The sequence below is a fragment of the Seriola lalandi genome, unplaced genomic scaffold, assembly GCF_002814215.2.
Source record: "Seriola lalandi dorsalis isolate HSWRI2012SDOR001 ecotype SW California unplaced genomic scaffold, Sedor1 jcf7180002054318, whole genome shotgun sequence".
Taxonomy (NCBI): Eukaryota; Metazoa; Chordata; class Actinopteri; order Carangiformes; family Carangidae; genus Seriola; species Seriola lalandi.
This window is the reverse complement of record NW_019524871.1, coordinates 410,600-438,468: the sequence shown is the minus strand read 5'-3', so window position 1 is coordinate 438,468 and position 27,869 is coordinate 410,600. Positions and strand designations below refer to the sequence as shown.

Genomic DNA, 27,869 nt, shown 5'->3' with positions numbered 1-27,869 from the left:
ACATGTAAACACTCTCTGCTGAAGCTAAGTTAGCGAGGTAGCTCGTGGGTTCAACGTCACATCGCCGTCTCCTTGTTTACAGCTGGTTGTTCTTAATGTAAAATCTTAATATTTCAGTTCAGCTCAGCGGCAGCGTCCTGTTGGTGTGTGTGAACATGAGAGTCGCAGGGGAACCGTGGAGCGCGTGCTGTCTGCTGTCACTGTTGTTTACATTTTACTGATTTCCGCACATTAGCATCACCGTCCAGCAGCGATGTACAAGGAGGGGGACGAGGTGCAGGACGACTGCGGCTCCCGGGAGGAGTGGACGCTGCTGTTCTGGACCTCTCTGGCCGTCATCGTCCCGGTCATCATCACGCTGTGGTGCAGCGCGCAGCGCTCCAAGCGGAAAACGCACATGAAGGATTTCTTTCGCAAAAGCAAACACGGCTGGCACTACACAGACCTCTTCAACAAGCCGACCTACTGCTGCGTCTGTTCGCAGCACATCCTGCAAGGGGCTTTCTGCGACTGCTGCAGCGTGTGCGCCGACGAGCAGTGCCTGCGCCGGGCCGACCGGAGCCTACCCTGCAAGGAGATCATGGCCCCCTGCAGCCCCGATGGAGCCATGGAGCACCGCTGGGTCCGCGGAAACGTCCCCCTCGCTAGTTACTGTGCAGTGTGCAAACAGCAGTGTGGAACCCAGCCGAAGCTCTGCGACTTCAGGTAGCGTTCGTGGTTCTGCAGCTGCAGCCACAAGTGCGGAAGACCCACTTCAGTGTGTGTCCAGCAGATGTGACGCTGCTTTTGTGCGTAAAGAGATGTGGTTTTGGTGTTTTTGCTGCCTGATGAGCTCCATTCATAGAAGGTCACCTAAACACTGTCATACCTGTGAGATATAATAGAAATAATAATCCAGTTCCCTGCACGAAAGGCTGCTGCTCTGCACGTCACTACGTCATTTTAATCCGTCTTTAATTTACTCTAATGGACTGCTGCTGCTCTGTGGGAGTGCAGGCACTAGCTGGTATAATCTCACACTGTCAGATAAATTACTCTACTAATCCTAAATGACCCTTTCACCCCGCCCACCTTCACAGGTCAGAGGTCAGTGTCAGAGACAGACCAGCACCCCTGCAGCTAGCTTGCTCCCGTCAGCAGGACCTGCTTTGTGTGTTTTATTACATCTCTAACAGGCTGGTGTCCCTCTGCCCTTCCCTCAGGTGTGTGTGGTGTCAGACCACAGTGCACGACGACTGCATGGACAGCCTTGAGGACGCAGACCAGTGTGACCTGGGCGAGTTCCACAGCCTCATCATCCCTCCTCACTACCTCTACCGTGTCAACAAACTCCGCCGCAGGCACCCGGACGAGTACAGCAAGGTGCTGAGGGTCTGTCGGGGCTGTTTGGAGTCACAGTGTGTTTTCTGTGATGTCCCAGACCTGACATATGAAACGTTGGTGTTATGTGCTTTTGTTTCTGTAGCTGGCGTCTTCCTGCGGCAGTGGCTGGACTCCAATGTTGGTCTTGGCTAACACACGCAGTGGCAACAACATGGGGGAGGCTCTGCTTGGAGAATTTCGCACCCTCCTCAACCCAGTGCAGGTGAGTCTGCAGCTTATGTCGGTCACACTGACTTTTTTTCTGCATAAAACATGACTGAAACTGGTCTTTCCTCTCCTCTGTCTTCCAGGTGTTTGACCTGTCTGAGCTGAGCCCCTCCAAAGCCCTCCAGCTGTGCACCCTGCTCCCCCCCGGCAGTGTGCGGGTGGTGGTGTGTGGAGGTGACGGCACGGTTGGCTGGGTTCTGGATGCTATCGATACTATGAAGCTAAAGGTGAGATGGGGCTGTCTGTGTGCAATGAGAGGGATTTTTATTTAATTCTGTTTGAAATGTAGTATTGCCTCTTTCTTCATTTTTGGGTCTGTCTCATTATCCACACTTGAAGAATTAGAGAGTATTAAAGTGGCTGCTTGTGTGATGTATTTTCAGTAATTGCCAGAGTGCTCAAGCTCCCATGAAGCATGTGGAGGTTTATCAGAGCTCACTGGGGCACACTAGTCTGTTACCTGGAGGTGCGTGAACTCGCTCTTTAGTGCTCAATGCTGCAAGTGTGGGTGTTTGGGGCAGACTCATTGTCTCCACCTGTGTGTCACCACTTCTCTGTGTAAATAACTGCTCTTACGTTCTCCTGTGTCAGGGCCAAGACCAGTTTATTCCGAGGGTGACCATCCTGCCCCTGGGGACAGGAAATGACCTTTCCAACACTTTGGGCTGGGGTGCAGGTTATGCTGGAGAGATCCCTGTGGAACAGGTTCTCCGTAACATCCTCGATGCCGAGGTGGTCAAAATGGACAGGTGGGGCTTTGATAGTGTGATATTATTCCATCAGCTTATAAATTGTTCTGTTTCAGATGTGTTTTTATGCAGTGTTCCTCAGTCTGAAGCCTCAGAGGACCGTTTGACATGTCAACAGCTTCAGAGATCTTTTGTGATGAAATTCCTGCTGGCATTAAGTCTTGAGTTGAAGTTGGAGGAATTTGTGTGTGTATGTTCACGTCATCTGTGCTATTACCTTCATTTTTCTTCTTGGAATTTCTGTTTTTTTGGGTTCCAGTTAAACTTGGTGTAGTTCAATTTTACAGCAGTTAGACCTAGAGAAATAGAAGTCAGAGAAAATACAATTGAACTGAAAAACAATTAAATGAAAAATAAAATAAAATTTACATTTTTTACAGACTTAGTTTTTGCTGCCTGGTCATACATTTCTTTCCGAGGGGTCAGGGTTTCATTGGGTGACATGGACTCATGGCCTTGGTATTTCTAGATTGTGTTTCTTTTGTTCCTGCTAATTATCTACATCATTATTTTCAGATGGAAAGTGCAGGTGGCTTCAAAAGGCCTCTACTTTCGTAAACCAAAGGTGCGTTAGTCTCTGATGAGTTTTAGACTTTTCTTTTTAGTTGCTAGTAATTTATTATTGAAGTGATGACAATTTGCACATTTACACACTTAGTAACACACTGTCTACTCCATGTCTTCCTCAGGTTCTGTCCATGAACAACTACTTCTCTGTGGGACCAGACGCTCTGATGGCGCTGAACTTCCACACACACCGTGAGAAAACACCCTCCTTCTTCTCCAGCCGCATCATCAACAAGGTCTGAACCACTTCATTTGAAAACATGAATCATGTGCAAATTTTTACTGCATTGAGTTTGAATATTAATGCAAAGGCATGGCCTCTGAACGTGTCACCTGTCTGTTTCCTTTTGGTCAGAAACATCAGAGAAACAAAGTGCTTGTATTAATGTCTACGTTTCCCTTTCCCCAGGCTGTATATTTCCTGTACGGCACTAAAGACTGTTTAGTGCAGGAATGTAAGGATCTGGATAAGAGGATTGAGGTACAGTAGTTTTGTTCCTGCTAATTCTGTCATGGAAGCAGCCGACGTATGTGGTCTTCTTGGCTGAGAATCACTGACGTCTGCCCTGCGCTCTGCTTCTTACAGAGCTGTCACTCTGCAAGTGAATTTGTTGTTGCTTGACTTGTTTGGTTAAAAAATGCCATTAACAAACTACAGTAACAACATTGCATGTGTTTCCATTCTGTCTGGGCCTGCTCAGAAATGACAGTTACTCTTTTGTAGTTTCTGAAAATTGGGGCTGAACCATATGCAATAAGAATCATGTTGCAATTATTTTGGCATTTCATTTTCACTGAAAGAAATATAAAAATGATGATGATGTGATTTTTGTTGGTGCTCATACCAAAGAAGCATGTTCCGCAATGCTACATTTATGGTATGTTGTGACACATTTTACCTCTATCAAAAAAATTGCAGCGATTTGGATTTGGATATTGCTCTTGACTATATTGTGTTTTCAATAATATTTCGATTCATTTTTCTCATTTATTTGAAAAGGACAGTGCACATTAATTAACCTTTCTGTAAATGTGCCAGTGTTAGCCAACAGGCTAATTTTCAACTGCATTGTGCAGCCCTAATGAAAATGATCAGTAGTGTGTGTGTGGTTGTGTGTGTGTGTGTGTGTGTGTGTGTGTGTGTGTGTGTGTGTGTGTGTGTGTTCCCACCACAGTTGGAGTTGGATGGGGAGAGGGTGGCCCTCCCCAGTCTGGAGGGCATCATAGTTTGTAACATTGGCTACTGGGGTGGAGGCTGCAGACTCTGGGAGGGTATGGGGGATGAACCCTGCCCCCCCACACGGTAAGACCTGCACCTGCAGGACAACTGGAGAGAATAATACCGTGAGAATCAGTGTTTAGAGACAAAATCCCCATAGAAGCAAAAGATTATCTGTAGTTATGAATCTCTAATCTCTTACAATCCTTACTCAAATGTTTGTATCAAGTGCTCCAGGTTACCATAGCAACTAACAGTGAGCAGCAGTGTTGTTTCTGGTCTCACCCTGCAGACTGGACGACGGCCTGCTGGAGGTGGTGGGTGTGTTTGGCTCCTTCCACTGTGCACAGATCCAGGTCAAGCTGGCCAACCCTGTACGACTGGGACAGGCCCACACTGTCAGGGTGAGGCAATCACACACATGCACACATGCACGCACGCACGTACACAGAGCTGTGCTGCAATGCTTCCTGTTTACCTCAGTAAGTGGGTGTGGAAAAAGACAATGTGGGTTCAAATTAGTTTTCACTGCCATTACTTGAGAATCTAATTTGAGCTAATCTGATTAAGCACACACCACTCAGCTCCTGCATGTGCTCATATACTTTGCTTGCTGTAATCTTAAGCCCTTTAGGACAAAAATCACTCACTAAAAAAGTGTTTTTTACTATAAGGCTGCTTTTACCAGTTATAAATGGTATTAACTCATTAGTAAGATTAATGAGTAGTAAGCATTAACCTGATCTTGCCAAATAGTGAGCCTGCATCAATGTATGAAAACTGTATTATAACTTGTTTATTTATTAAATTAATAATAACCTAATTATAAACCATTTATAAATCCTTTATAAAGGTAGTCATATTGTAAAATGGTACTGTTGGATGTAGTTGTAGCCATGGCAACAGAAGTTTGTCCAGCTTTTGCAAATCAAAATACGGACCAGAGGCATCACATGAGGGAGAAATGTGGTGGTAACGGCTGACATAGTTGGTGAGACACTTAATGGTTTGGCATACTGTATGTCACTCCTCTCCAGCTGGTTCTCAAGAGCTCCAAGATGCCCATGCAGGTGGACGGTGAGCCGTGGGCGCAGGGCCCCTGCACCATCACCATCACCCATAAGACCCAGGCCCTCATGCTGTATCACAGCACAGAGCAGACGGACGACGACGACGACGAATCCAGCGCCTCTGAGACAGAGAGCCCCACCCCTCATGACTCGCCCAGGCCCCCAGGGCCGGCCTCCGCCTGTGCATGACCCACCCCACACATCATGTGGTCTGAAGCTCTTCTTATCTTAGGTTTCTGTCTTCTTTCTTCAGCCCAGTTTCTATTAATCCCTCATCTGCAATGGCACCTAGTCATCCTCCTCTAAGATTTCTGAACACACTTTTTCCTCAAATCATGTTGGTGAGAACAGGTTTTATTATTTTCTCCTGTGATTGTTTCAGATCTTTTCTGAGAGACTGCAGGGGTTAGACAGGTTCGTTTGTTATTGGGCTGGTGGGAGTTGTTTTCGGTCTTTTACCTCCACACTCCACATATATTGTAACCCAGAGCTCAGGCAGTTCGTCCCCCTCACGCGGGACGGTCAGGAGGAGGAGAATGTTATGGAGAAAGATTGCTGTTTATTTGCACTGATCCCTTGTGCCATAGATATCTTTACTCAACTATAATGTATTTATTACACTGTATTTACAATTGAATGCCTAGTGCAGCCCTGCAGGTATCAGTGAGCCATTTTTAACAAGTTGCCCAGGTTCAATTGAAAAAACCCCCTCAAAGCCATGTCTACACCAACAGCAGGTGGTGATGCTGTAACACAGGAGAGAACAGTACTGTACTGTTGAGTGTCAAGTGGACGCTACATGCAAAGCTTTATTGTCCATTAATGAAATTGCATTACACAAAAAGCACAAACAACACACAGCAAACACATTTTCTGGAAGCCAGTTATTGTGAGTGCTGGGTGAAAAGTTCAACTGCACAAAATATCTGTTAAATTCCACTTTCGGCCTCCTCATCAATGTTGGTAGTTTTTAGTGTCTCCTGCATTTGTCATCCAAAGTAAGACTTTGAAATGTGTACGTAGGCCAAAAGGTCTGAGAATCTCTATGGAGCAAGGGCTCCGTTACACCTGTAATGTTCTGTCAATCACTGGACGTTTGATGTTGGTTTGTTTACTTCATGATGCACTGTCTCGAGTAGCTCGCCAAACTACTGGATTGTACTAAGATACAGTCTTGAAGCTAAATTTAACTTTGCTGTAAGAGCCACAGGAAACACGCCGACTGGTTGAGGTTTATTTTGAAAGTTCTGCCAAGTATCTTGTTTAGAGGATCCTTTCTGTCTTTTCCCCTCTTCTTTCCTCCTGTTGACATAATTTGTGTTGCACTGTTTTGGCACTTACGCTGATAAATACCTTACACTGCATAGGATGTAGGTTACATACATGAAACCACAATGTTTCTACCGATAGTGATGACTGCTGATGAGATTATTCTGTGTCGTGTTATGTTAGTTTTCTTGCATTCGTGTTTTACCACAGTCACCACAAGGTGGCGACTAAAGACAGTGTTTTCTGCAGACATGTCAAGGAGAGTTGATCAACTGCTCAAACCTCTACTGCTACATATTAACACCATCACATGTATGTACTTTTATGTGTGGTGTTCGCGGGACATTGATCTACCTGTTGAGTTTTATTGGTTGCATATTTCCTGCATTCTACATAATGTGTGTAAGAGGTCATCTGTCTGTATGGAAGCTAATTTGCGATTTGAGGTGGTCCTGTTTATTGCAGAATTCCGTGTTGCTCACAGCCATATGAGAAAAGTCTGTAGAATGTAAGTTTATGCTTTCCAATGAACCTGCTGCTCATAAGGCTGAACAGGGATCAGTTTTTTTTTTTGCCGCGTGATGCCTATGCTTTTGAAATATGCACCTCCTTGGCAGGTAACCAAGCCACATGGTGTCATCACCCTCTGTTTGTTTGGTGAATGTCTTCTTGCTCAAGGACACCTGTTTGACCTGTTACCTTATCCTCTATCTTTACCAGACCTGTTTGTCTTGTGTTGTGTTGCACTGAATTTTCTTAAATGTAACTGGGGTTTATTGTCAGGTTCTTAGCCACGTTAGCCGCATGGCTCTAGGTCAAGACACTGTTGTAGAGTGAAATATGTCAGTAATTGCGGGAGTGATTGTTGTGCAGTTTGGTGCAGATACTGATGGTCCCTAGAGAATGAATCCTGATGATTTTTGTTGAATATTGAGTATTTTATTTGGGCTTATCAAACACTTCAGTTCAAGACATAATACTCCAAAACACAATTGCTCTCAGCCTCAGCTGTAGTTTGAGATTAATGCTAGATAACATGCTAATATGCTAAATTATTATCAGCATACTGCATCCCTTTCGGCACACAAGTCTGCAGCCGCTTAGAGCCAAACTTATAAATATTTTTAGGTTTGTATGTGTAATGTAATGTTGGTTGCTCATATTAATGAATCCAGAAAGAATTATCACTAACTTCAGATTCCCAGAGATCTTTAGCATCTGTCAACTGATTTTTTATAGCCTGCAACTTCTCTATATCTACTCTTATTAATCTTGTTTCCAGCAGCAGCAGCAGCAGCAGCACAGCAGCAGCAGCAGCAGCAGCAGCAGCAGCAGAAGATAACTGTTTAGGCAACCCTTAGGCAACAATATGCCCACCACAAATGGCACAAAGACAGAGTAGCTGTGTAGATCAGAGCCAGGGGATGATAGAGACCAAAATAGCTAGATAGAGATTTGTCAGATCGGCATGTTTCTGCCAATTCAAATCAATCAATCAAATGAATGCCAAAGATGCTTCTCATCTGCAGGTAGTGTGCAGGTTTTTGTTTGCTAATATATTCAGCAGAGCAACTTCATAAGGAATTCATATATTAAACCTAAGGAGTTATGCTCCATAGAAGTCAAATCAAAACCTGATGAAGACAGCTTTGAACTGTTGGAAGTTGACAGTGTACCGCTGTACCCTGACAAGCTGAGTGACATGTGCAAAAACACAGTGGATAACCTTTGTGACATTATGTAACATGGCTTTTTCTCTGGCACTGCCAGAGTGGTGATAAGGATTTAACAATACCAACACCGTGTCGTAAAACAAATATGTTGCTAGCGTGGCTAATGACTTCTACTTGTTTTACTGTGTGTGGTGGAGGCACGTGACCGAGATGTTATACGTGCTTTTGAATATTGTCAGTTTGTTACCTGTTAGACTGCGGCAGATATACAACTGTATTTCATAGACTCAATTTGGCAAGAGTGAGTGAAACTGTCACATTGTTATCCTTGACTGACATCAGACCATTAGCACTCGGCTTCTGCATTCAAAATCTAGTTGATCCTCACCTTTCACTATGTTGTGTGTACCAAAATGCTTTCATTATTACTAATATATATTTGAATACGCTTACTTTTTTTGTTGTCATATGTGTAAAAATAAGAACCCTGAAGGCTGATGAGAATGTGCAGGAAACATGATTTCATACGACATGGTCCTAAGAAGAAGCCTGATGTGGCCTCTGCTGAACTCAAAGGTAAATACAGAGGAACTGTGTCTGGGAGGAAATAAGCTTTTATTGGTAACAGTCATGTAAATCGAAGCTGTTTACAAAGATGGTGGGAAAGAGGGTTTTGGTGAATTTGCTACTGTAGGTGACAAAAACCGATTTTGATTGAACTGAATGTAATGAAGCAACATTTTGAATTTGAAGACATTCCCATAAATATTTTCATATATAAACCTCATGTCTCTGTTTTTAATTAAATTAATCATAAAGCCGTGACCCTGACGTAATTAAGGATGTGTTAATCATTTATCAATGTAACAAACACTGAGCACAAGAGAGCTGAATAATGGATGTTGTGTTCATTTCCAAAATAGAAAGTAATGCAAGTAAGTGCCAAAGGCTAGGTCGATGCATGCGTGTATACTGATGATTTAAGCAACAGGATAGTATCATTTCCTACTGTGTGATTGACTGATAATCTCTACATTTTTATGATGCACATATCTTACAGTCCCTCGTTTCAGGACTAATTTTTCTTGGGCCGTGGATGGTGTCCGGCTGGTTTCTGTGAAGGAGGATGACCTTTGGGATTATCTTTCCTGGCAGGTCCTGTTGCCCCTGGTTTATTTCCACCTGGAGTACCGGGTTTCTTTTTATCTTGCTCTGAAGGAAAAATATACAGAAAGGTTTCATTTATAGTTTGTCCTTATTCTAAGAGATATAAACTCGCCAACCTGACTTGAATTGTGCGCTCAAACTGAAGTGAATTCTATCAAGCTGAAGTAGAATTAGAACTATGGAAACACCTGAATTTGTGGTTATTACTGAAAGTTTTAAAGCCAGATCACTAACGCACCTCACCAGACAGCTTCAAAAGTTTGCCAACATCTGGCACAGGTAATGCAGGTAATGCAGGGTAATGACAAGCATAACAAGCTGTAGTTTTATAACTGGAAAGCTCCCTGTGAATTTCAGTCCATAACTCTACTGTTGTCCTAGGCGGGGCTGCAGACAGGCAGGTGCCAAACCTGTGACACATGGTAACTACCGGGCAAACTAAACTAATACAACATATTAATCTGAGAAACTCAGAACAACAACACACGTCAAACTAGCCAAACAGTTCAGAACACAAATTCAGAACAGGATTTGAATTGTTCTGGTGTGTTTCAACCAGTTGCTCAGTTTACAACAATCTGCCACCATTTAAGATTCATGGTAAACTAAGATAATCAGTTAAACTTACATACAGACAGATTTCGTTGTAGTGTTCGCTGTTAGCTTAACCAGCGCGATGTTGTGTAAAAGACACCAGGAGAATTCAGACAAGATGGATGAAAATATCTCTTTTCTGTTTGTTGCTTGTTGAACAGGTGATTTTGATAAAGTTCTTATTGGTCGTTTACTTTTCATTGCAGTGACAGCAAAGCTCAGTAGTAGTTGTTGTCGTGTTTGTGTGTGTGTGTGTGTGTGTGTGTGTGTGTGTGCGTGTGCAAGTGCACTGTGTACCTGCAGCCCCGCCTCTCCCAGAAAGCAGTGAGAGCAGAGGACAGAGAAGCAGTGTGGCCATAAATGACAAATAGAAAATAACATGGCGGTTAATAGTGGCTGGTCGCCACAAATAAATCAATGTATTTATGGGAATATAAAATATTTATTATGTCAATAAAGTCGGAGAAATACGTCGACCTTGCCTGGTGATGAGTGTGCATGACCAAAAGAAACTATATTCATGAAATAACATTTTCAAATGAACGTAAGGGTAAATGACTCACTGTGGGCCGGCTGGTGACTGCTGTCACTTTTTTTGCCTGTATGAGAGAAAAATGAAAACAGCAACACACATTTAAATACATGACTCACATTTGTTTGACTTAATACAAACAAAACATTTTAATGGGAGTTGGTAGTAGAAGCAGCTCACTGCGCTGCAGAACAGAGAGGTTCAGCAGATAATAGTTCAATAGTCCAGATACTCAGTATCAGGCTGTAGAACACCTCAGCCAAAGACAGTGACCCATGACCTGGACTACTGAACTATTATTGTTTATTATTAAATATTATTATTACTAGTAATGAGCCGCCGGACACTTCAATTTCCCCTAGGGGATAAATGAAGTATCTATCCATCTATCTGGTGTTATATAGAGCCTATTGTATTATTTGACAGATTGTAGTATGTCAGTATTGTAAAATCATTGAATCCATGTACACTTAAGATGTTGGTGATAAGTGTGCATGACCAAAAAGAAATATATTCATCACATAACATTTCAGAAGAAGGTTTGTAAAAGACTGTAAGGGTAAGTGACTCACCGTGGGGCGGCTGGTGACTGGTGTCACTTTTCTTGTCTGTATAAGAGAAAAATGAAAACAGCAACAAACATTTAAATACATGACACACACGTGTTTTACTTAAGCAAACAAAACATTTTTATGCTTCATGCTTTATTGAAGTCGCACTGCAGCTCTTTGAATGTGTTGGCGAGTCCATCATCTGTAGATCCAACACTTTGATCCAAAGTGAAATATTTGACTTAAAATCTGTCAGATTGAAATAAAGTTTGTTACTTATATGACTCCTGATGACTCAGAACATTTCCAGTAAAACAATGCACCTCAAACGAGCTCTGCACATCCTGCAGTGTGAGTATTGCACACGCTCACATCATGATGACGATACTGAAATTACATGTTGTGCAGACCTAGTTTACAGTGGCCTCTCGAACATCTCACTGGATAGAAAACAGATATTTATGATCTCAATTTCCAGGTGAGCTCAACGGTGACCGTCAAGAGATAATAAAAAATATATGGCAGGAGAAAGGAGTTCTCGTACCCCAACTTTAAAATTATAGTAATATAACATGAGTGACCGAAAAATGTACAACGTGAGCAATGGTATGAAACGGTTCAGTCACACCAACCAGTACGAGTCTCAAAGGACTTGTTTTCTGAGTGTGTGGCTCCTGTCTCCAGCCTCGTTCAGGATCATTAAAGAGCTTGCAGACGGTTTTCTCCTTTTTTTCCGGCTACGTTTTTCTTATGACTCCAATCACAAGAAGACTTTGAATTTTTTTTTAAAAGACTTAAGACTCACATCTAAAGACAATGTGTCATAACTAAATGAGTTTTTAGTCTCACACTCTAGGATTTTGTGAAGACTGGGGATCTTCCAGGATCACTATTTGCAAGACTAGATTACTTTGAGATTATTTCCCATCATGCTCCTCGTGGAAACCGTTTTCCCAAGACATTTTTGTTCTTTGATATTCTACATCATCATCATAATCATCATTATTATTATTATTGTTATTATATAAAGTTAGGAACTTTGTATTTATAATTTCCTGTTTTATTTTGAAATTATTTTCCTTGTATTAGATTACCCTCGACTCTCTTATGCGTTTAATGTCAGCCGTACACCAGATGACCCACATCTTCTCCAGAATTGCCTTCCTTGCTCACCATCAACCCAGTTTCCTGCTTCTTGTTTGGTGTTGCAGAAGTTGACCGTGTTCACACCATTGAACCACTATTTGTATGAACCAAGACTAATGACTTACAATAATATTAAACATATTTTATATATCATCAACATAAAATTAAGAAGTGACTGAAGACAGCTCTGCCGACCACCTTACACCAAACTGTCTAGATGACGGGAGTGAGCCGCAGCTCTAGCAGAACTTATGATTTTATTCTGAGATTATTCTGAGAGAAACTGAATAAACAGTCGTCTGGTGCGAGGCGGGCATTAGTAGTTTCTCCCTCCCAACTTCTGAGGGTCTGAAACTTGAGTATGATTGCAGTTTTTTATCTTACTTACGTGTCTTCTGTCCAGTCTTAAAGGGAGGAGCCCTATTAAAATTGGGTGCCATGCCATGTGAATACTGGGATTGATTCCAGCCTGGCTGTGAGCCCATATAGTTAAACATAGGTACAGGAACCGGCTGGAAGTATGGCTGAATGGGTGGACAACCTGGACTGTGGGACCTGGGTGGTCTTCTCTGCTCTGGAGGCTCTGATGGTTCTGAAGCAGAGAGGATGAAATAAGATGTTGTTTTGTACCATGGAGGGTCAATGACAAGAAATCACTTAATTTACACAAGACAAAACCTTTTCTACCGTCCAGCCATCATCAGTGTCACAATCATGTAGTACAGCTGCCATCTAAATAGCAAACACTCTCTTTAAGATAATTAGTGCTGTACCTGGCAAGACAATCAAATACATAACATTCTATGATCATCCAGTATTGGAACAAGAAAGAATGAAGAAACTAGTTCATTACAGAAAAATGTGGGGTCGGTTCAATGGATCCACCATCTATTTATTTATTTTTTTAACCTGTATAAATGTCAATAGGAATTCCAATGATAACAAGATACCACGGTTAAACCGCTAAAACATTGTCTCTACATATTTACATTAGAGTTTAAAGGAGAGAAGGACGTGCAACATCTACAGGCTCATAGTAGAAACTTCTAGGGTCTAGTAGGTACAAACAGGAGACATCAGGCGTGCAGCCGTTCATCTAACAGTGAACTGCTCTGTTTCCAAACAGTCTTGTGTCAGAAAATGCTTGTTTCACTTCTTTTTTTCCCCTATCAAAGCATGTAGGTGCTATGAAGGTATCTTATCCTCAATGATTCAGTATACACACTGATTAGTAGAGAGCTTTCTGGGATTTCAAAGCTACTCCATGTGAAGATACATGCATGAATGTTTATCATACACATATGATGTCACACAAACATCATTCAAATATTTATAGCTACTGAATTTTGATGTTTTGCTATAGTTCATAGAGATGAACGTACCATATTCTGGCTGAGATCCAGTTCTTCCATAACTTGCAGGTCCAGAGACTGGAGCTGGTTTTTCACCTGTGAATGGTAAATGGACTGTATTTACAGTATATAGCCCTTTAAAGTTCGCCATTCACACAAACACAAACACACACATACCCACAACACAAACTCACCAGATGCGTAGATGCCACTGTTCAGTTCTGCAACAAAATAGGACATGATTGGCTTTGTTATACTTTCATAATACATGTCCAAATGTAGAATCCCCCTCTAAAAATGTGCCTGCATATTCACCGGGTTTAATTATTGGCAGCCTGGCCTCAACGGGCTGTTTAAGGGTCTCTGTCAGATGCTCCTTCAGTGCAACAGCAAAGGCCTGTGTCGCTGTCACCTTCTTGGAGTCCAGGCTGATTCGGGGAATGTAAGGCTCAAACTTTACAACCCAGGGCAAGTCGAATGAAGCCTGTGAGGAACAAGGGGAAGGAAATAGTTTTGAATGGGGTGTGTTTTTGTTGGTTGGCTGTAACAGGTGTAGGGTAGAGCATCATCCATTGCTCTCCTCCTGTCTGTCTTCTGCCAAAGTCAGAAATGTTCAAATTAGAGCTACAATTAATGATTATTTTCAATAGTTCATTTCCTGATTCCTTTCTCAATCAATTAATTTGTAGATAAAAAAAAACAAACAATTTACTGATTATTAGCATAGTTGCCAATAAATTTTCTGTTGATCGACTGAGCAACAAATTGTTGCAGCTCTAGTTAAAATTCTACAAATTTGCTTTAATTTGAATTGTGGTGATGAAACATGACATACACCCAAATTACATAAAGGCCAATTCCTGTATTTTTTTAAGAGGGGCCCTTTAATCATTGACATCAGTTGTTATCTCTGTCTGCAAAGTTTATTCTGGGTCCTTTGTCTTTAGGCTAAACATTCTTTGTCCACTCTCTCCTCTTCTTCATCTCCGACAATGATCATTTCACCTGTAGAAAGGATGGCGTCTGGGACTGACTCAGCAGACCGTTGATATCTTCTCTGGCCTTTCTCATCTGTACAGCATTGTCAGTAAACTTCTTCATGAGGTCCTGAAGTTTTGCCTGACCAGTTTCCAGCTCACGGTCCACCTCATTTTGGGACTCCCGCTCCTCTTGGGCCAACATGTCCCGCATCTGCTGATACGCAGCCGCCAGTGCTGCCTTTCTTTTGGCTGCTCCATCCTAGGTAAGGAGAGGAGCCACAGACAAACACAGGGACAAGTCAACAGATAAGACAAACTGACATTATGTAAATGCCATCACACTTTTTAACTACTCTTATGAAACGAAATGTGTAAAAATTACCGTCAGCTTGCTCCGCATGTCATTCATTTGAAATGTAACGGTGTCAGTCTTCTCAATCTTCCCGTCCAGTAAACTCAACTTGTCTCTGAGTTCGGACTGCAAAGACGGATATAAAACACAGCTTCATTACATTGCTTTTTGAATTGCATGTACACCATCTGAATGCAACATACTCTCAGTTAACATGTTTTTATGTTGCTAAAATTGATTTAGAACAGCAGCCTAGTGTGAAAGTCTTCTGTGATGTCATCAGTGTGGATCTTGTTTTTGCATGAGCTGACCTTAACAAAGAACTTTTTCTTTCTGGATAAATCTACTTTTACAACCACTCCCTTTGGAGTGCTGCCTCTTCAATGCCTATGTAAATAGACAGTGGTGGATATGATGGAATCATAGTGAAAATAAATCATTCCCCTCTTTGCTGGGGACCTTCAGGAACCTCCTCAAGGAGTCAAGGGGGTCCCTGGACCCCACTTTAAGAACCACAGGTCTAATGTAAAAATTTATGTTAAGCTGATATCTTATTGTTCTAGGTTTATGTAGCAGCGGCAAACACTTAGCTTAGTTTAGCATAAGGACTGTATTTGTCAAAACTGTGTGACACCCATGACTCACACACACACACACACACACACACACACACACACACACACACACACACACACACACACACACACACAGAGACCTCTTTCAGGTTCCTCTGCTCCTCAGGGGAGATGAAGGAGCAGCCTTTGTGCACATTTTGGAGGCAGAGGCTGCAGATTGGACGGTCATGCTGGCTGCAGAAGAGCTCCATCAGCTTGTTGTGTTCCGGGCAGATGCGCTCCGACAGGTCACCGACGACATCGCTCAGCTGGTGGACAGCAAACTTTGGGTTTTCCCGGTGAGGACGAAGGTGCTCCTCGCAGAAAGAGGCCATGCAGGTGAAGCACGTCTGGGACGCCTCTGCTTCCATACATGTATCACACCGTATGACATCCTCCTTTTCCTCGGCTTCTTTCTCCTCTTTAATCAGGCTGTCTTCGGTCTTGTTCGAGCTCAAGTTGAAAGTCTCTACGACGGCGCTGAGGACCGTGTTTTTCTTCAGCTCCGGCTTGCTGGGGATGTGTGTCCGACACTGAGGACATCTTTGGGTCTCCTCCCAGGTGGCGAGCAGACAGTCCTGGCAGAAGTTGTGTCCGCAGGGGATGGTCACCGGACAGTCAAAGGTGCTCAGACAGATGCTGCAGGTCAGCTCATCCTCCAGACTCATCAGAGATAACGTAGTCTCCGCCACGTCGGCCATGATCAGATGAGGCCGTAAGGCTGCGACTGACAAAAACGAAACTTAACTGGAGAAGTGCGTGTTGCCACTGGATGTCAGCCCCCTTCTGGTTACAATTGGCGAAAAGCAGAAAAATTCAAACTCTCACAATTGAGCTTATTTTCTTATTAATACGACGCCATACCGTTCTGACCATAATGTATAATCCACTGCGCACGTACTTAGTGGAGTTTAAGTATAAAGCAGCACGAAATGTAATTACTCAAGTTGCATACAAGTACCTCAATATTATACTTAAATTCCTGAGCGAAAACAAAGGGGGTGACCTATTATAGAAACTAATATAAGGTAAAAAAAAAAAAAAAAGTAACTAAAGCAACACAGCCACTAAAGGACTATTAAAAAGAAATAAACTATATTGGTGTCAAAACTATCTAAACATTTTATTTTGGTAATGAAATCACAAGCCACTATTGGCAATGAAAGGGCGCGCTATCAGCTAGATAACATTAGTTAGCTAAACTGTGACTTAGAGCAAAAGTTAGAAACAAGCTAGAAACAAGCAAACATTACTTAGTTAAACTGTTACTTAAAATAAAAGTTAGAAACTAGCTTACATTGGCATTCATCCGTAGATACTTGTCCCAATCTAAATCAGAAACTTTTAAGGTAAGAAAGCAAAGTGTATCAAACTAGCTAGATATTTAACTGCTGCTACTTATGTTTACAGTGTCGTCATTACGTGAGTGTGGTAGGCAGAAGACGTGCAGCCAGAGACGGCAGAGAAACCGTAACCGTAGAAACTGAATAGAGGATCTTTGGTTCAGCTAACTTCAAGGTTTAGAAATAGTACGGTCCACTTTAGGAGTGTCTGGAATCCTTGTAGAAAGATCCACGCATGGATATGGTAATTATATCTTAATATTTACAATTACAGGCAAATAGGATAAATGTTTCAATCCGTCTGAACTGTTCCCTCTTTTTGGGCGGGCCAAGTCTTAATCAGGGGGGTCAGACCCCCCACCCCCATAATTTCAACCCTGGCTTGACCACGTCCAGGCTATTTGTCAGCCGAGTTCAGCACTTTATCTTTTTGGCTCTCTCCTCCTCTCTCTGCTCACATATATAGTATATTAAATACAGCTGTTCTTTCATTCATTAACATTTTTTTCTGTTTCTGTTGTCAGACAATAGAAAAAGTATGAAATAGTGACTGAAGGCAGCCAATTGAGACTACATCAAAGATCTTCTATACAGAAGATACCGCATTACAGGCAGCACCAATGGTATGAATTGGGACACAGTTCCGATATCCTAAGTAGGTGTTGTTCCTCAACCCCTCCCTCAAGCCAAGGCGACTGGCATGATTGAAAATCTATCCCTGTATAGACTTACCTCTCTGCGTCTTTTCGGGAAGAAAATACAGATCCGTTTTTCTTGTTATTACAGCCTATTGCTGCACAAAGCTCAGGCATTTTTAACACTAATTTATGGATTTCTTTTCCCTGCCAAAAGAATACAACAATAGACGATACAATACAAATTTGTGTGTGTGTGTGTGTGTGTGTGTGTCTCTCATCAGGCTGCAATGGAATCAGTTATCAGCTGCATTATGAGAGTTAATTTTGATGCTGTTACCTGTAGAAAAGAGGGCAAAAGAGAATATATCTTAAAATGTTTGAGAGCTCTGTAAACCACTTGTCCCTTAAAAAGAACACAGTATCTCAGAGAAAAGAACATTTATTAATAGAAGTCACATTAATTTGTAATAAACAGATATTAGTTATATTAAACATAATACCTATTAATTTTTTTTTTTAATTTTAAGACAGTCACACATATATTCACAAATTTAACCAATGTACTACACTGAAGACACAGATATGAAATAATCTATCAACTAGCACTTAGATTTACTTGTTTCACAAACTGAGCACAGGACAATTGAACAATGAATTGAACAATGAAGGATTATACAACAGCTGGTTCAACAAACAGCAGTTTGAGTAAAATTCAATGCACTGGAATGCTTGAAAATATTTGATGCAAAGAATAATGAACTACATTTCAGTTGAAGATCAGCACGGTACAATCAACAACAGATCAACAAAATCATGTGTGAGCCACTGAAGTCTGCGGTTGGTCCATGATACATTTTACGAGCCAAAAACAGAAGCAAGAAGCAATAACCAATAAAGACAAATGTTGCCAATAACACAACTCTTCCTTGATTTTACTGAGTACGGACACCACTATAGTATTATTTAGGACTCAACAAGTGTCAACACAATATCAGGACTTTGGCACTCGTTATGGTTTGGTAAAGCTCTCTCAATTGTGAAGATAAGCAACGGCAAATAGTAAAAACAGCGGAAATCACTGTTCAGGTTCAGACGTTCTGTGCAATAGTGCAACACTGCATAGTGCCTATTTAAACCAGCATGTAACCTCATACAAAAAAAGGCCCATACATGAAGTGCACTTGCAGAAATATCTCACAGAGATGTTTTCACTTAACCATCAGTTAACCGATGTCTGAACCTTCACCAGTTAAATCAGTTAAGTCACTCTGGACAACAGTGTCTTCTGTGCCTCTGAAATGCGGTGAAGTTGGTATTTAGACCGCCTTTGTCAAGACAACAAAGAGAACCATGTTCAAATGCCTAACTTTACTGTTCATGTACTATACACTGTGTAGACAGATCTATACTGCTTGACACCCATATGGTTTGTCATTTCACATCTTTTAGCACCTGCAAGACGAGCACGCTCACGTTACATCTGATTGAGAGTGATCACTATGGACACTGACCAACCACTTTACCACCTGATGGACTCCAGTGGTGCCACATCAGGAAATGAGCCGCGGTAACTGATGTCACCAAGGTTCAGCAAACACGTCTTACACGCCGGGGTAAACTTTGTATCAAGCAACAAATAATTTCCCCCTGTGAAACTACACAGTACATCTTACTACCTTCCCGCCACCTAACGAAAAGCCAACAGAGCATTCAGATGACTTCTTGTTTTTGTGTCCCTGCCACAGATATAATATGTACAGCTTGTTATTTGCATGGGTTATACCATGCAAATAACATCCCAAGTTCAAATCTGGCCTCGGAACATTTCTGCTTATCATCCTTTCCTATCTCCACCCATTATTTCCTGGATCAAACCTCCACCAATAAAGGCAAAACGCCATTAAAGTATAAAAGGAAAAAATAAGAGACTGTGAACTTGATACAAACAGAGTCTATGTGACGTCTGTTCTCTCATCCGCCAAACCAGTCAAAGAGTTCAGGAAGTAGGAATATAGGGCTGGGTGAAACAAACAATATATTCACTGATCGATATGATATAATGATTTGGTGATAAAATTATATGAAAATGAGACACTTCAATAGGTTGTCTGTGGGGAACACTGCTTGTGTACATTAGATAGCATCACAGAAACAGCGGATTTTCTATCCAATCACGTGGCAATCCTTTAGGAAAGGACAATTGCACAAACAGGGATAGATAAAGTATGATAGATGGAAAACATGAGCGCTCTTTCAGAGGAAACTTTTGAGTGTCAGCAGCTCCACAGCAAACAGGACTTCACATGCAGGATTTATAAGAATTTATACTGACAAGCTTTTTTTTTTTTGTTTGCTGTCCATTAGTCGTTTTCACAATCTGAATCTTTAAGGTCACCAGAAATGACTCATACCATGACACAATATCAAGAGTTACTGTGACAAATTATTTGCTGTATCGCCCAACCCTATAACTTTGATAGCCACACTAACTCCATAACAATCAGGATTTTTTCACATGCAGCCTTTATATCAAAACACGGTACTGATGTGTGTGATAACATTCACATCCATTACCATTCTACAGTGTATAATAGTCTGCACAGTTGATGCAGGGCACACACTGGCATAAACAGGCTGTACAGTAAGTGTACAGTGAGTTATGCGTGTTCTGTTAAACTGTAAGTGCATCACAGCCACTTGGGACGCAGTTTATGCAAGTTATTTTACCAGAGACGGACGCTCTGCCAGCTTTATTTTTGTGATCTCATAACCACAAATTCTGCCGGTGTAAATCACAGCTAGCATAGGTAGAGGTAATAGCTGTTGACATTGGCTCTGTTAACTCTTGACATCCATTTCAGCTGTGACACTCCAAGCTGTATGTGTCTTTTCAGAATAACCACTAACATATTCCTTTATTTTCTTGGTTCGTTGTGTGTGTGTGTGTGTGTGTGTGTGTGTGTGTGTGTGTGTGTGTGTGTGTGTGTGTGTGTGTGTGTAATTATATGTGCATATGCTCCTCATGCCTGCAGCTTGCACAAAGAAATGGATGAGCCACTTGAGAAAATCCAGAAAGCTGGATACACAGCTTCAGCAAAGGGGAACACAAAGGAGTGGAGGGGATACGCCCTGTCTGCCACGTTATAGAACGTAGCCATGCCCCCCTCACAATCCAACAGCACCCCTACACGCTTTGGACTGGGATTTTGCAGCACAGTCTCGCTGCTGTTATGCCAAGCTGACAGCTTGACGTTGAACCACTCAACACACCAGGACTGAGCGTTACGGCCCAGCCGACTGGTGGGACCTTTGCGGTCAATGCTACCATAAGCTAAACCTATGCCAATGAAGTTGTTGCTGCTCATACGGACTTCCCAGTAGTGGCGCCCTCTAGAGAAACCCTTGGAGGTGAGAACCTGGGAGCAGACAGCAAAGCGTTCAGGGCAGTTGGGGTAGTTTGCGTGCTCATCTGATACAGAGGCCTTCGTGAAGTCCTCACTCAGTATGATGCGTTTGTGGGCTGTCCTTGGATCCAAGGTGAGCACCGTTCCATCTAGAAGGTACAGAAGTAAGATAAAGACCATTCAAACAACAAACCTGGTTGCTACTAGCATATGAGACTAAGATACCTGCTACACTCAGACACTTACATTTCAGAAGCTCGGTTCTTTTTTCAGCAGATAGAATGTTTGGAGGAATGTCTGTAGTTTCTGCAACAGAAGACGACAAAAGAGCCATTTGTCAGCAGGCAAATGGAGTGCTGCTGCATATGTTAAAAAAAAAAATAAAAAATTAAATAAATAAAAAAAAAATTGTATGTTGTGGCTGCAACAGGAGCAACGTACCTGGTGTCTGATTGGGTTCACCTGGATGAGGACGGCCTCTGAGTTTGTCTTTCACACCAAAATCCCGCAGGTTTTCCATTGACTGGGCTAGTTTTTTTCTCTGGATGTCTTCAGCAGATTGTGGAGGTTTTTTGGTTTGTTCTAAAGAAAAAAAAACATTTGTTTTATAGCTGAAGAAAAAAATTCAGAGCTGTTAAAGCCTGTGAATACTTTATAACATTAAATATTCATAAGAAAATCAGCAACAATCAAACAAGCAAAAAAACAAAAACACTCTGCAAAGTCAGATTTGACGATCAAGACAAATTGTGGAAAAAGTGGAAAAACAAAAGCTGTTCTAACTTTGGAAGAGTGAGTTCATCTCCCATTGGTGTGAGTAGGAAGCTGATTGAGAAAGTAAATTATTCAAGTGTTACATGACAAATAACTGCAGCCTTCAAAGTGAACATAACGTAAATGAACTCCTCTCTACGACAAAAACTGAACAATAAACTGGTGATTGAGTTTCTTAAAAATTGGGCATTTCCTTACTTGGAGCTTTCTTCTTTGGGCCTGCTTTTGGTTGGGAACCTGGACCTGGAGTGTGGGACATGGGAAATCCAGGAAGCCCTGAAGGGCACTGAAACTCTGAAACAGGAACAGGCATTTTATGAAATGTCATATTTCATAAATCCTTGTCAGTTTTTTTTACACACATCATAGAGCATATGTGCTGGAAAGACAAACATACCAGGTTCCTGGTGACGTCCAGGGTTCCAAGGTGTAAATGCTGAGGCTGCTCTTTCACCTGAGAACATGCCAGACAGTGTCATTACAACTGTCTTTTTATTTATTTATTTTTTAAAGTATATTTTTTGGGGCTTTTGTGCCTTTATTGGACAGGATAGTAGAGAGAGACAGGAAATGGGGAGGCAGAGAGGGAGAATGACATGCAGCAAAGGCCGTCCGATGCAGGACTCGACACATGGGGCGCCTGCTTAGACCACTACGCCACACGACGCCCCTGTCTTTTTATTTTTTATCTTTATCCAAATGACTTTAAAACAGTTACCCCAATATCCCATCACCACCCAATTCAGCACCAATTTGAGAAATGTCTTTAGATTATTGTTTTGATTAGATTTCTGTTTTCACCAATTCTCGCATGACACACTCACCAGATGCAACAGTATCAATGTTAATTCCTGCAACAAAATTGAACATTATTGACTTCGCTATACTTTCTTGATGCATCTTCAACTGCTAAAACTTCTGCTTAATTGACAAATGTACCTGAATATTCACCTGGTTTAATCATTTGCACTCTGGCCTCAACAGGCTGTTTAAAGATCTCTGTCAGATAATCCTTCAGAGCAGCACCAGAGGCCTGTGTCGCCATCACCTTCTTGGAGTCCAGGTTGATTCTTGGGGTGTAAGGGTCAAAGTTTATGGCTGGGGGCATGGTAAATGAGGTCTGTGAGCAGAGGAACAAGATAAAGCTGTATTAATTTATAATGTGGAAGATGGCAAAAACTGTACGTTATCTCTCATTGGAATGATCAATGAAGTTGTCTGATTGAAGTTCTGTCTCATGTTTATTAATATGTTATTGCAGCCTTTAAAAAAAAATCTGTTTATTTTATCAGTAGACTTGAAAATCCTCCTTCTGACACATGTGATCTTGAATTCTCAACAACAGGTCAATTATGAATTAACTGAATTCATTAATAAATGCTTTCAATTACAACACAACAAAATGAGAGGAGTGACCAGTGTCAGTCTCTGACAAACTGTTTACATACAATATATAACTTGGCAAATTATTGAGACATGATGTTCTCTGTAGTCACAATATGCAGAGCTCAACTTATACTTAATGTAAAAGATAGTTTTGAAAACATGTGACCCTATCGATATTAATGTTTTTTACTCCAGTGCAAATTCTGAGATACTGCATGTATGTGTGTGCAGGCAAGTCTTGTTAGAGGAAGGCTGGCAAAAGAAGATCTCAGTGTTTTTGTTTTGTCTGTTATTTAGGGCAGGCAGGCAGAAAGAAATAGGAACAACTGGTGGATTAAGGTTGGACTCAGCTAGGAATGTAGTTTCATTTGTTAGACAACAATTCCTCACCTGTGCAGAGCATTTTATCACGTACTAGCTAACCTTGCTGTATTGTTCCACATTTACATGCGTTTTCCCTACTGTCTATGCAGCTTTCCGTTTCCATACTAAATTACTCAAATCAGCTTTCAGATATCTAAGATGAGGCAGATGAGGCATGTGGGCATCATGTCTGCTTTTACTGCTGACAAGTTATATAATCATTGTGTGGTAACTCACCTGTAGGAAGGCCAGTGTTTGGGACTGACTTAGAAGACTGTGGATATCTTCTTTAGCTTTGCTCATGTTGTCAATGTTCTCAGTGAACTTTTTCATGAGAGTCCTGAGTTTGGTCTGACCACTCTCCATCTCTCGATCGACTGCAATCAGACTATCGCGCTCCTCTCGGGTCAACATGTCCCGCATCTGCTGATAGTCAGCTGCCACAGCTTTCTTCCTGTTGGTTGCTGAGTCCTAGGGGAGAGGATCCATGAACAGATCAGTAATGAGACAGGTTCATACAGGGGCAACTTATTAAAATACAATAGCCTTGTAATAAAAAACATTTTTTAATGTTCAGCATGTCTCAGGTAGGGCTGCGTATGGTTTCAAAACTTTTTAAATGGGTTCCAATAAGAAACCTGGGTTTTTGTACCGATACCGTAACAATATTTTACATATATTCATATACAAGCACACAGCTCTGGTTTCAGCCCATCTCAGTGACCACCATGGACCAGCTGCATGCACAGTGGGGAGGCATTAAAAAGCCAAGAGAAATCAGCCTGCCACTGAATGTGCTTCTCTGGCTAACCAGAGCACTGTGGAAGGGCTGGTTGGGGTTGGGCAGCTTGTTTAATTACCTGCTCTCTGATACCATTGTGGGGGGGTCCAGCTCCATGCCAAGTACAGCACCGGCTTTCCTCACAAAAACTCATCATTGCACCCAAATATTTCATTGTTTCACCAATGGAGAATTCTGCCTAGATAAAATATAGTCTATAATTAAATATCTCTCCTAATTTAGATCATTGAATATGTGATAAAGGAATAGATTCTTTGACATGTTTACCTAACCAATTAGTCACCAACTAACGATACCCAGTGACAGCTTGGACTGACAGCTGACAGGCAGATTTTTTTTTATAAGGGAGTTTTCAAGGCAACATAATCATAGAATAAAAGGATATTTGCTTAATGACACCATACCACCTAAAATAAAGACCACCAAGGAGCTCGTGGTTGACCCTGTCACTATAATGATGGGTGTGGAAATGGTGGACACCTACAAGTTTCTATGAGTGAAACTCAACAATAAACTGGACTGGTCAGACAACACTGAGGCCCTCTACAGGAGAAGAGAGAGCAGACTGTTGTCTCTCAGGAGGCTTGGGTGTTTCACTGTGCTGTGAGTGAAATTTCCTCTATCTTATGAAAAAGGAAGAAACAACTGTAGCAGAGTGAGATTGATGAAATGCTCCTTTATTACTCTTTTTAACGTGCACACAGAGGATACTGTTACACACACAGCACATGTGCAAATGACTCTTATATACAGTCAACACCACCTTCTGGTAGAGACCAAATATGGTCTAACTGACACATCTTTCCCAGAACACTCGTCCCAGTTGTTACCCAAGAACCGGTTGCCACATCACATTAACCTCGCCACACTTGATTTGTCAAGGCTGACTTGATTCAGCCAGACAAATGTCCCTGCCAAAACATTCTTGGCTTACACACAAACATTGCACATGTGTTCACAGATAGATCTAATTTATTGTATATTCTATTCCTATTTTATCTTTTTTTAAACTCATTTCTAATGTATAAATATTTATGGACATTTTTTCCTTTAATTTAACAACATGCCCTTGTGCTCAAATTAAATTTAGCAAACGGGGGATCAATTAAGGTATATCTTAAGATATAAAGACATAATGTAATAATGTACGCTTTTGGGCTTTCAGGCCATTAATTTCCCATTGGTATTTATCTGGATTACAGTACAGTACATTTCAAAACAAATGGTGAGACTTACCTTCAACTTGTTCTGCATGTCCCTCATTTGATTTATAACAGTCTCATTCTTCACAATCTTCTCATCCAGCAAACCCAACTTGTCCCTCAGGTCAGACTATGAACACAGACACATGACACATTTAAGTTATTCTAACAGAGACACACAGTTCACAGGAGGTCATGGTCTATTTTCCACAGAGCCCTGTGAGATGATTGTGTTAAGTGGTAACTTTGAAAGTGAAAAATAAAGTTTAAGACCAGAGTGTGGGTGTCTGTCAGGCCTCAACAAACATCAAAAATCTTGACAAATCATTTTAAAATGCCACACTTGAGAAAAAATATTTCTATAATACTTTGAATGAGCAAGGCAAATACAAACAAACAGACATTTTGTTTCACAGTGAGTATTTTAGAAAAATAGTCCAAAAAGTGCTCTCAACAATATATTCTGCCCAGTTAGATCTGTGAATGGTTCTGTGGTTTAGTCAGAATATTAAACACTGTACCTGGAAAACAAGTTGTTATTGATTTTCTTAAAAACACAATTTTAAATGCCCTGAGCACAACAAACAAATCATTTTAGAACCCAAAGATGAATATGACAAAACGTAGGAAATTGTGCCAAAACTATCAGTATGGCTAGATACCACTACAGATAACCAAGTATTTTGACACACAGACCTCTTTCAGGTTCCTCTGCTCCTCAGGAGAGGTGAAGGAGCAGCCTTTGTGCACATGTTGAAGGCAGAGGCTGCAGATTGGACGGCCATGCTGGCTGCAGAAGAGCTCCATCAGCTTGTGGTGGTCCGGGCAGATGCGCTCCGACAGGTCACCGACAGGTTCGCTCAGCTGGTGGAGACGGAAAATTGGGTTTTCCCGGTGAGGACGCAGGTGCTCCTCGCAGAAAGAGGCCATGCAGGTAAGGCACGTCTGGGACGCCTCTGCTTCCATACATGTATCACACCGAATGACCATCTTCTCCTCGGGTTTTTTCTCCTCTTTAATCAGGCTTTCTTCGTTCTTGTTCAACCTTAGGTTGAAAGTCTCCACGACGGTGCTCAGGACCGTGTTTTTCTTCAGCTCCGGTTTGGTGGCGAAGTGGGTCCGACACTGAGGACAGCTGTACGTTTCCTTCCAGGTAGCGAGCAGACAGTCCTGGCAGAAGTTGTGTCCGCAGGGGGTGGTGACCGGACAGTCAAAGGTGCTCAGACAGATGCTGCATGTGAGCTCATCCTCCAGACTCATCAGAGAAACCATTTCGGCCATGATGAGGCTGCGAGAGAGAAACGAAACTTAACTTGTGAAATGCACGAAAACGAAACTACAGCGCTTCGAAATTAAAATGTACTGTTAATGTCGACGGTATTATTTAATTTTAGTGTATTTAACTGGCAAAATAGCAGTGTTGAATAAAAAATGTGTGTGTAAAATGTAAATAAACGTTTCTAAAGATTTGAACATTCAGTGCGACGCCGAGCCTGACGTTCATGTTGTGATCCACAACAATGACCAATGTTTCGGCAAGTAAAAAGATATATTTAAGACAAATGTCCCACAATACCTTGAGTCCTCAAGCGTGCAGTAAATGCAGGGTAAAGTAATCCGAGTCGCTTGGTATTGACCTACTTCAGCTTCCAACTATCTGTGGCGGTGCCGTGAAGTACAACCGTTGATATCAAGACTGATACCAAACGCGTCATCATTATTCAGGCAAAGGGGGCGTGGCGGGGCGTGACTCGCTAAATGTTTGATATCTGGATATCTAATCTTTGATATCTTTTTATATTCTTTTGTTATTTTATTTTACTTTACGACTATTCATTTCAAAATATGTAGTTTGAATGAATGAGTCAAACATGTTCTGATAAATGTCATAAATCATACTTTGATAAAGAAAGAGTCACACACTCCCTTTGCCTACAGTATTGGTTTCTTCCGCGGTTTCCTTCAAAAGTTGCAGCACTCGCGCAGCGATCTGTTTGAGCATCAGTACCGGAGGAGATGAGATGCAGGTAACAGACTGGCGGTAAGTTGTTGTCTGTGTTGTTGGGAGGCAGTGAACCACATGTAATTAACTTAACTACATTTTGCAGTAGCTAGTTTGGCGGTAGTTCAGATACATCCATAGAGATTCAAGTATTTTTTTGTGTAGTTAACTTGTGAAACTACAAATCACTTTGGGCCGAAATGTGCCCCAGAGTACTTTTGTGACTTTTAATTATCATCAAGTTTTCAGCCAAAGTGAAGTGCCTTAGAGTTTATTTCGCATCAACCCGTAAGAGACGCCAGCAGATAACACATCTGCCCATGCACGACCACCTGCAGAGAAGCCGACCAGAAATGTGAAGAAACATTTCAACCTCACTCTGCTGCCTAAAGGCTCTTTTACATAGACTGTGATTTTTAAGTTAATTCATTTGCATGTCATTTAAAAACATTTATCAAAATGTAACAACATATAAAAGGCTGCTGAAATCCAAGGGAGAGAAAATGGATAAATGACAAATACATAAATGA

At 41.6% G+C, this 27,869-nt stretch overlaps 3 protein-coding genes across 14 annotated transcripts; 1 reads left to right on the top strand and 2 right to left on the bottom strand.

Annotated features, from left to right (window-relative positions):
• The first annotated feature begins 23 nt into the window (after positions 1–23).
• dgke (diacylglycerol kinase, epsilon) lies at positions 24–8,919 on the top strand. The gene is made up of 11 exons (XM_023406883.2): positions 24–705; positions 1,203–1,362; positions 1,466–1,585; positions 1,674–1,817; positions 2,182–2,339; positions 2,856–2,904; positions 3,029–3,142; positions 3,316–3,387; positions 4,082–4,209; positions 4,418–4,529; positions 5,163–8,919. Exons 1-11 carry the CDS (start codon positions 254–256, stop codon positions 5,382–5,384), a joined length of 1,731 nt encoding a protein of 576 aa, XP_023262651.1. The 5' UTR covers positions 24–253; the 3' UTR covers positions 5,385–8,919.
• LOC111655465 (E3 ubiquitin/ISG15 ligase TRIM25-like) lies at positions 8,734–16,843 on the bottom strand. 3 transcript variants are annotated; one of them, XM_087174137.1, is made up of 11 exons: positions 16,723–16,843; positions 15,527–16,211; positions 14,842–14,937; positions 14,485–14,718; positions 13,795–13,963; positions 13,674–13,700; positions 13,510–13,575; positions 12,516–12,719; positions 11,003–11,038; positions 10,462–10,497; positions 8,734–9,349 (listed from the first exon to the last, which is right to left on the bottom strand). In XM_087174137.1, exons 2-11 carry the CDS (start codon positions 16,124–16,126, stop codon positions 9,213–9,215), a joined length of 1,605 nt encoding a protein of 534 aa, XP_087030263.1. In that variant the 5' UTR covers positions 16,127–16,211; positions 16,723–16,843; the 3' UTR covers positions 8,734–9,212. The 3 variants fall into 3 exon arrangements, with proteins under 3 accessions (XP_087030263.1, XP_087030264.1, XP_087030265.1); XM_087174138.1 differs by having other exon boundaries at positions 15,527–16,208; positions 16,723–16,832; XM_087174139.1 differs by having other exon boundaries at positions 15,527–16,152; positions 16,723–16,829.
• A 986-nt stretch (positions 16,844–17,829) lies between these two features.
• On the bottom strand, positions 17,830–27,052 carry trim25 (tripartite motif containing 25). Of its 10 annotated transcripts, none has more exons than XM_023406903.2 (12): positions 26,914–27,052; positions 26,034–26,625; positions 25,372–25,467; positions 23,571–23,804; positions 22,524–22,704; positions 22,409–22,435; positions 21,982–22,038; positions 21,783–21,878; positions 21,594–21,635; positions 21,252–21,392; positions 21,057–21,116; positions 17,830–20,959 (listed from the first exon to the last, which is right to left on the bottom strand). In XM_023406903.2, exons 2-12 carry the CDS (start codon positions 26,616–26,618, stop codon positions 20,427–20,429), a joined length of 2,052 nt encoding a protein of 683 aa, XP_023262671.1. In that variant the 5' UTR covers positions 26,619–26,625; positions 26,914–27,052; the 3' UTR covers positions 17,830–20,426. The 10 variants fall into 10 exon arrangements, with proteins under 10 accessions (XP_023262671.1, XP_023262672.1, XP_023262674.1 ...); XM_023406904.2 differs by having other exon boundaries at positions 22,536–22,704; XM_023406906.2 differs by lacking the exon at positions 21,594–21,635.
• Positions 27,053–27,869: the final 817 nt, after the last annotated feature.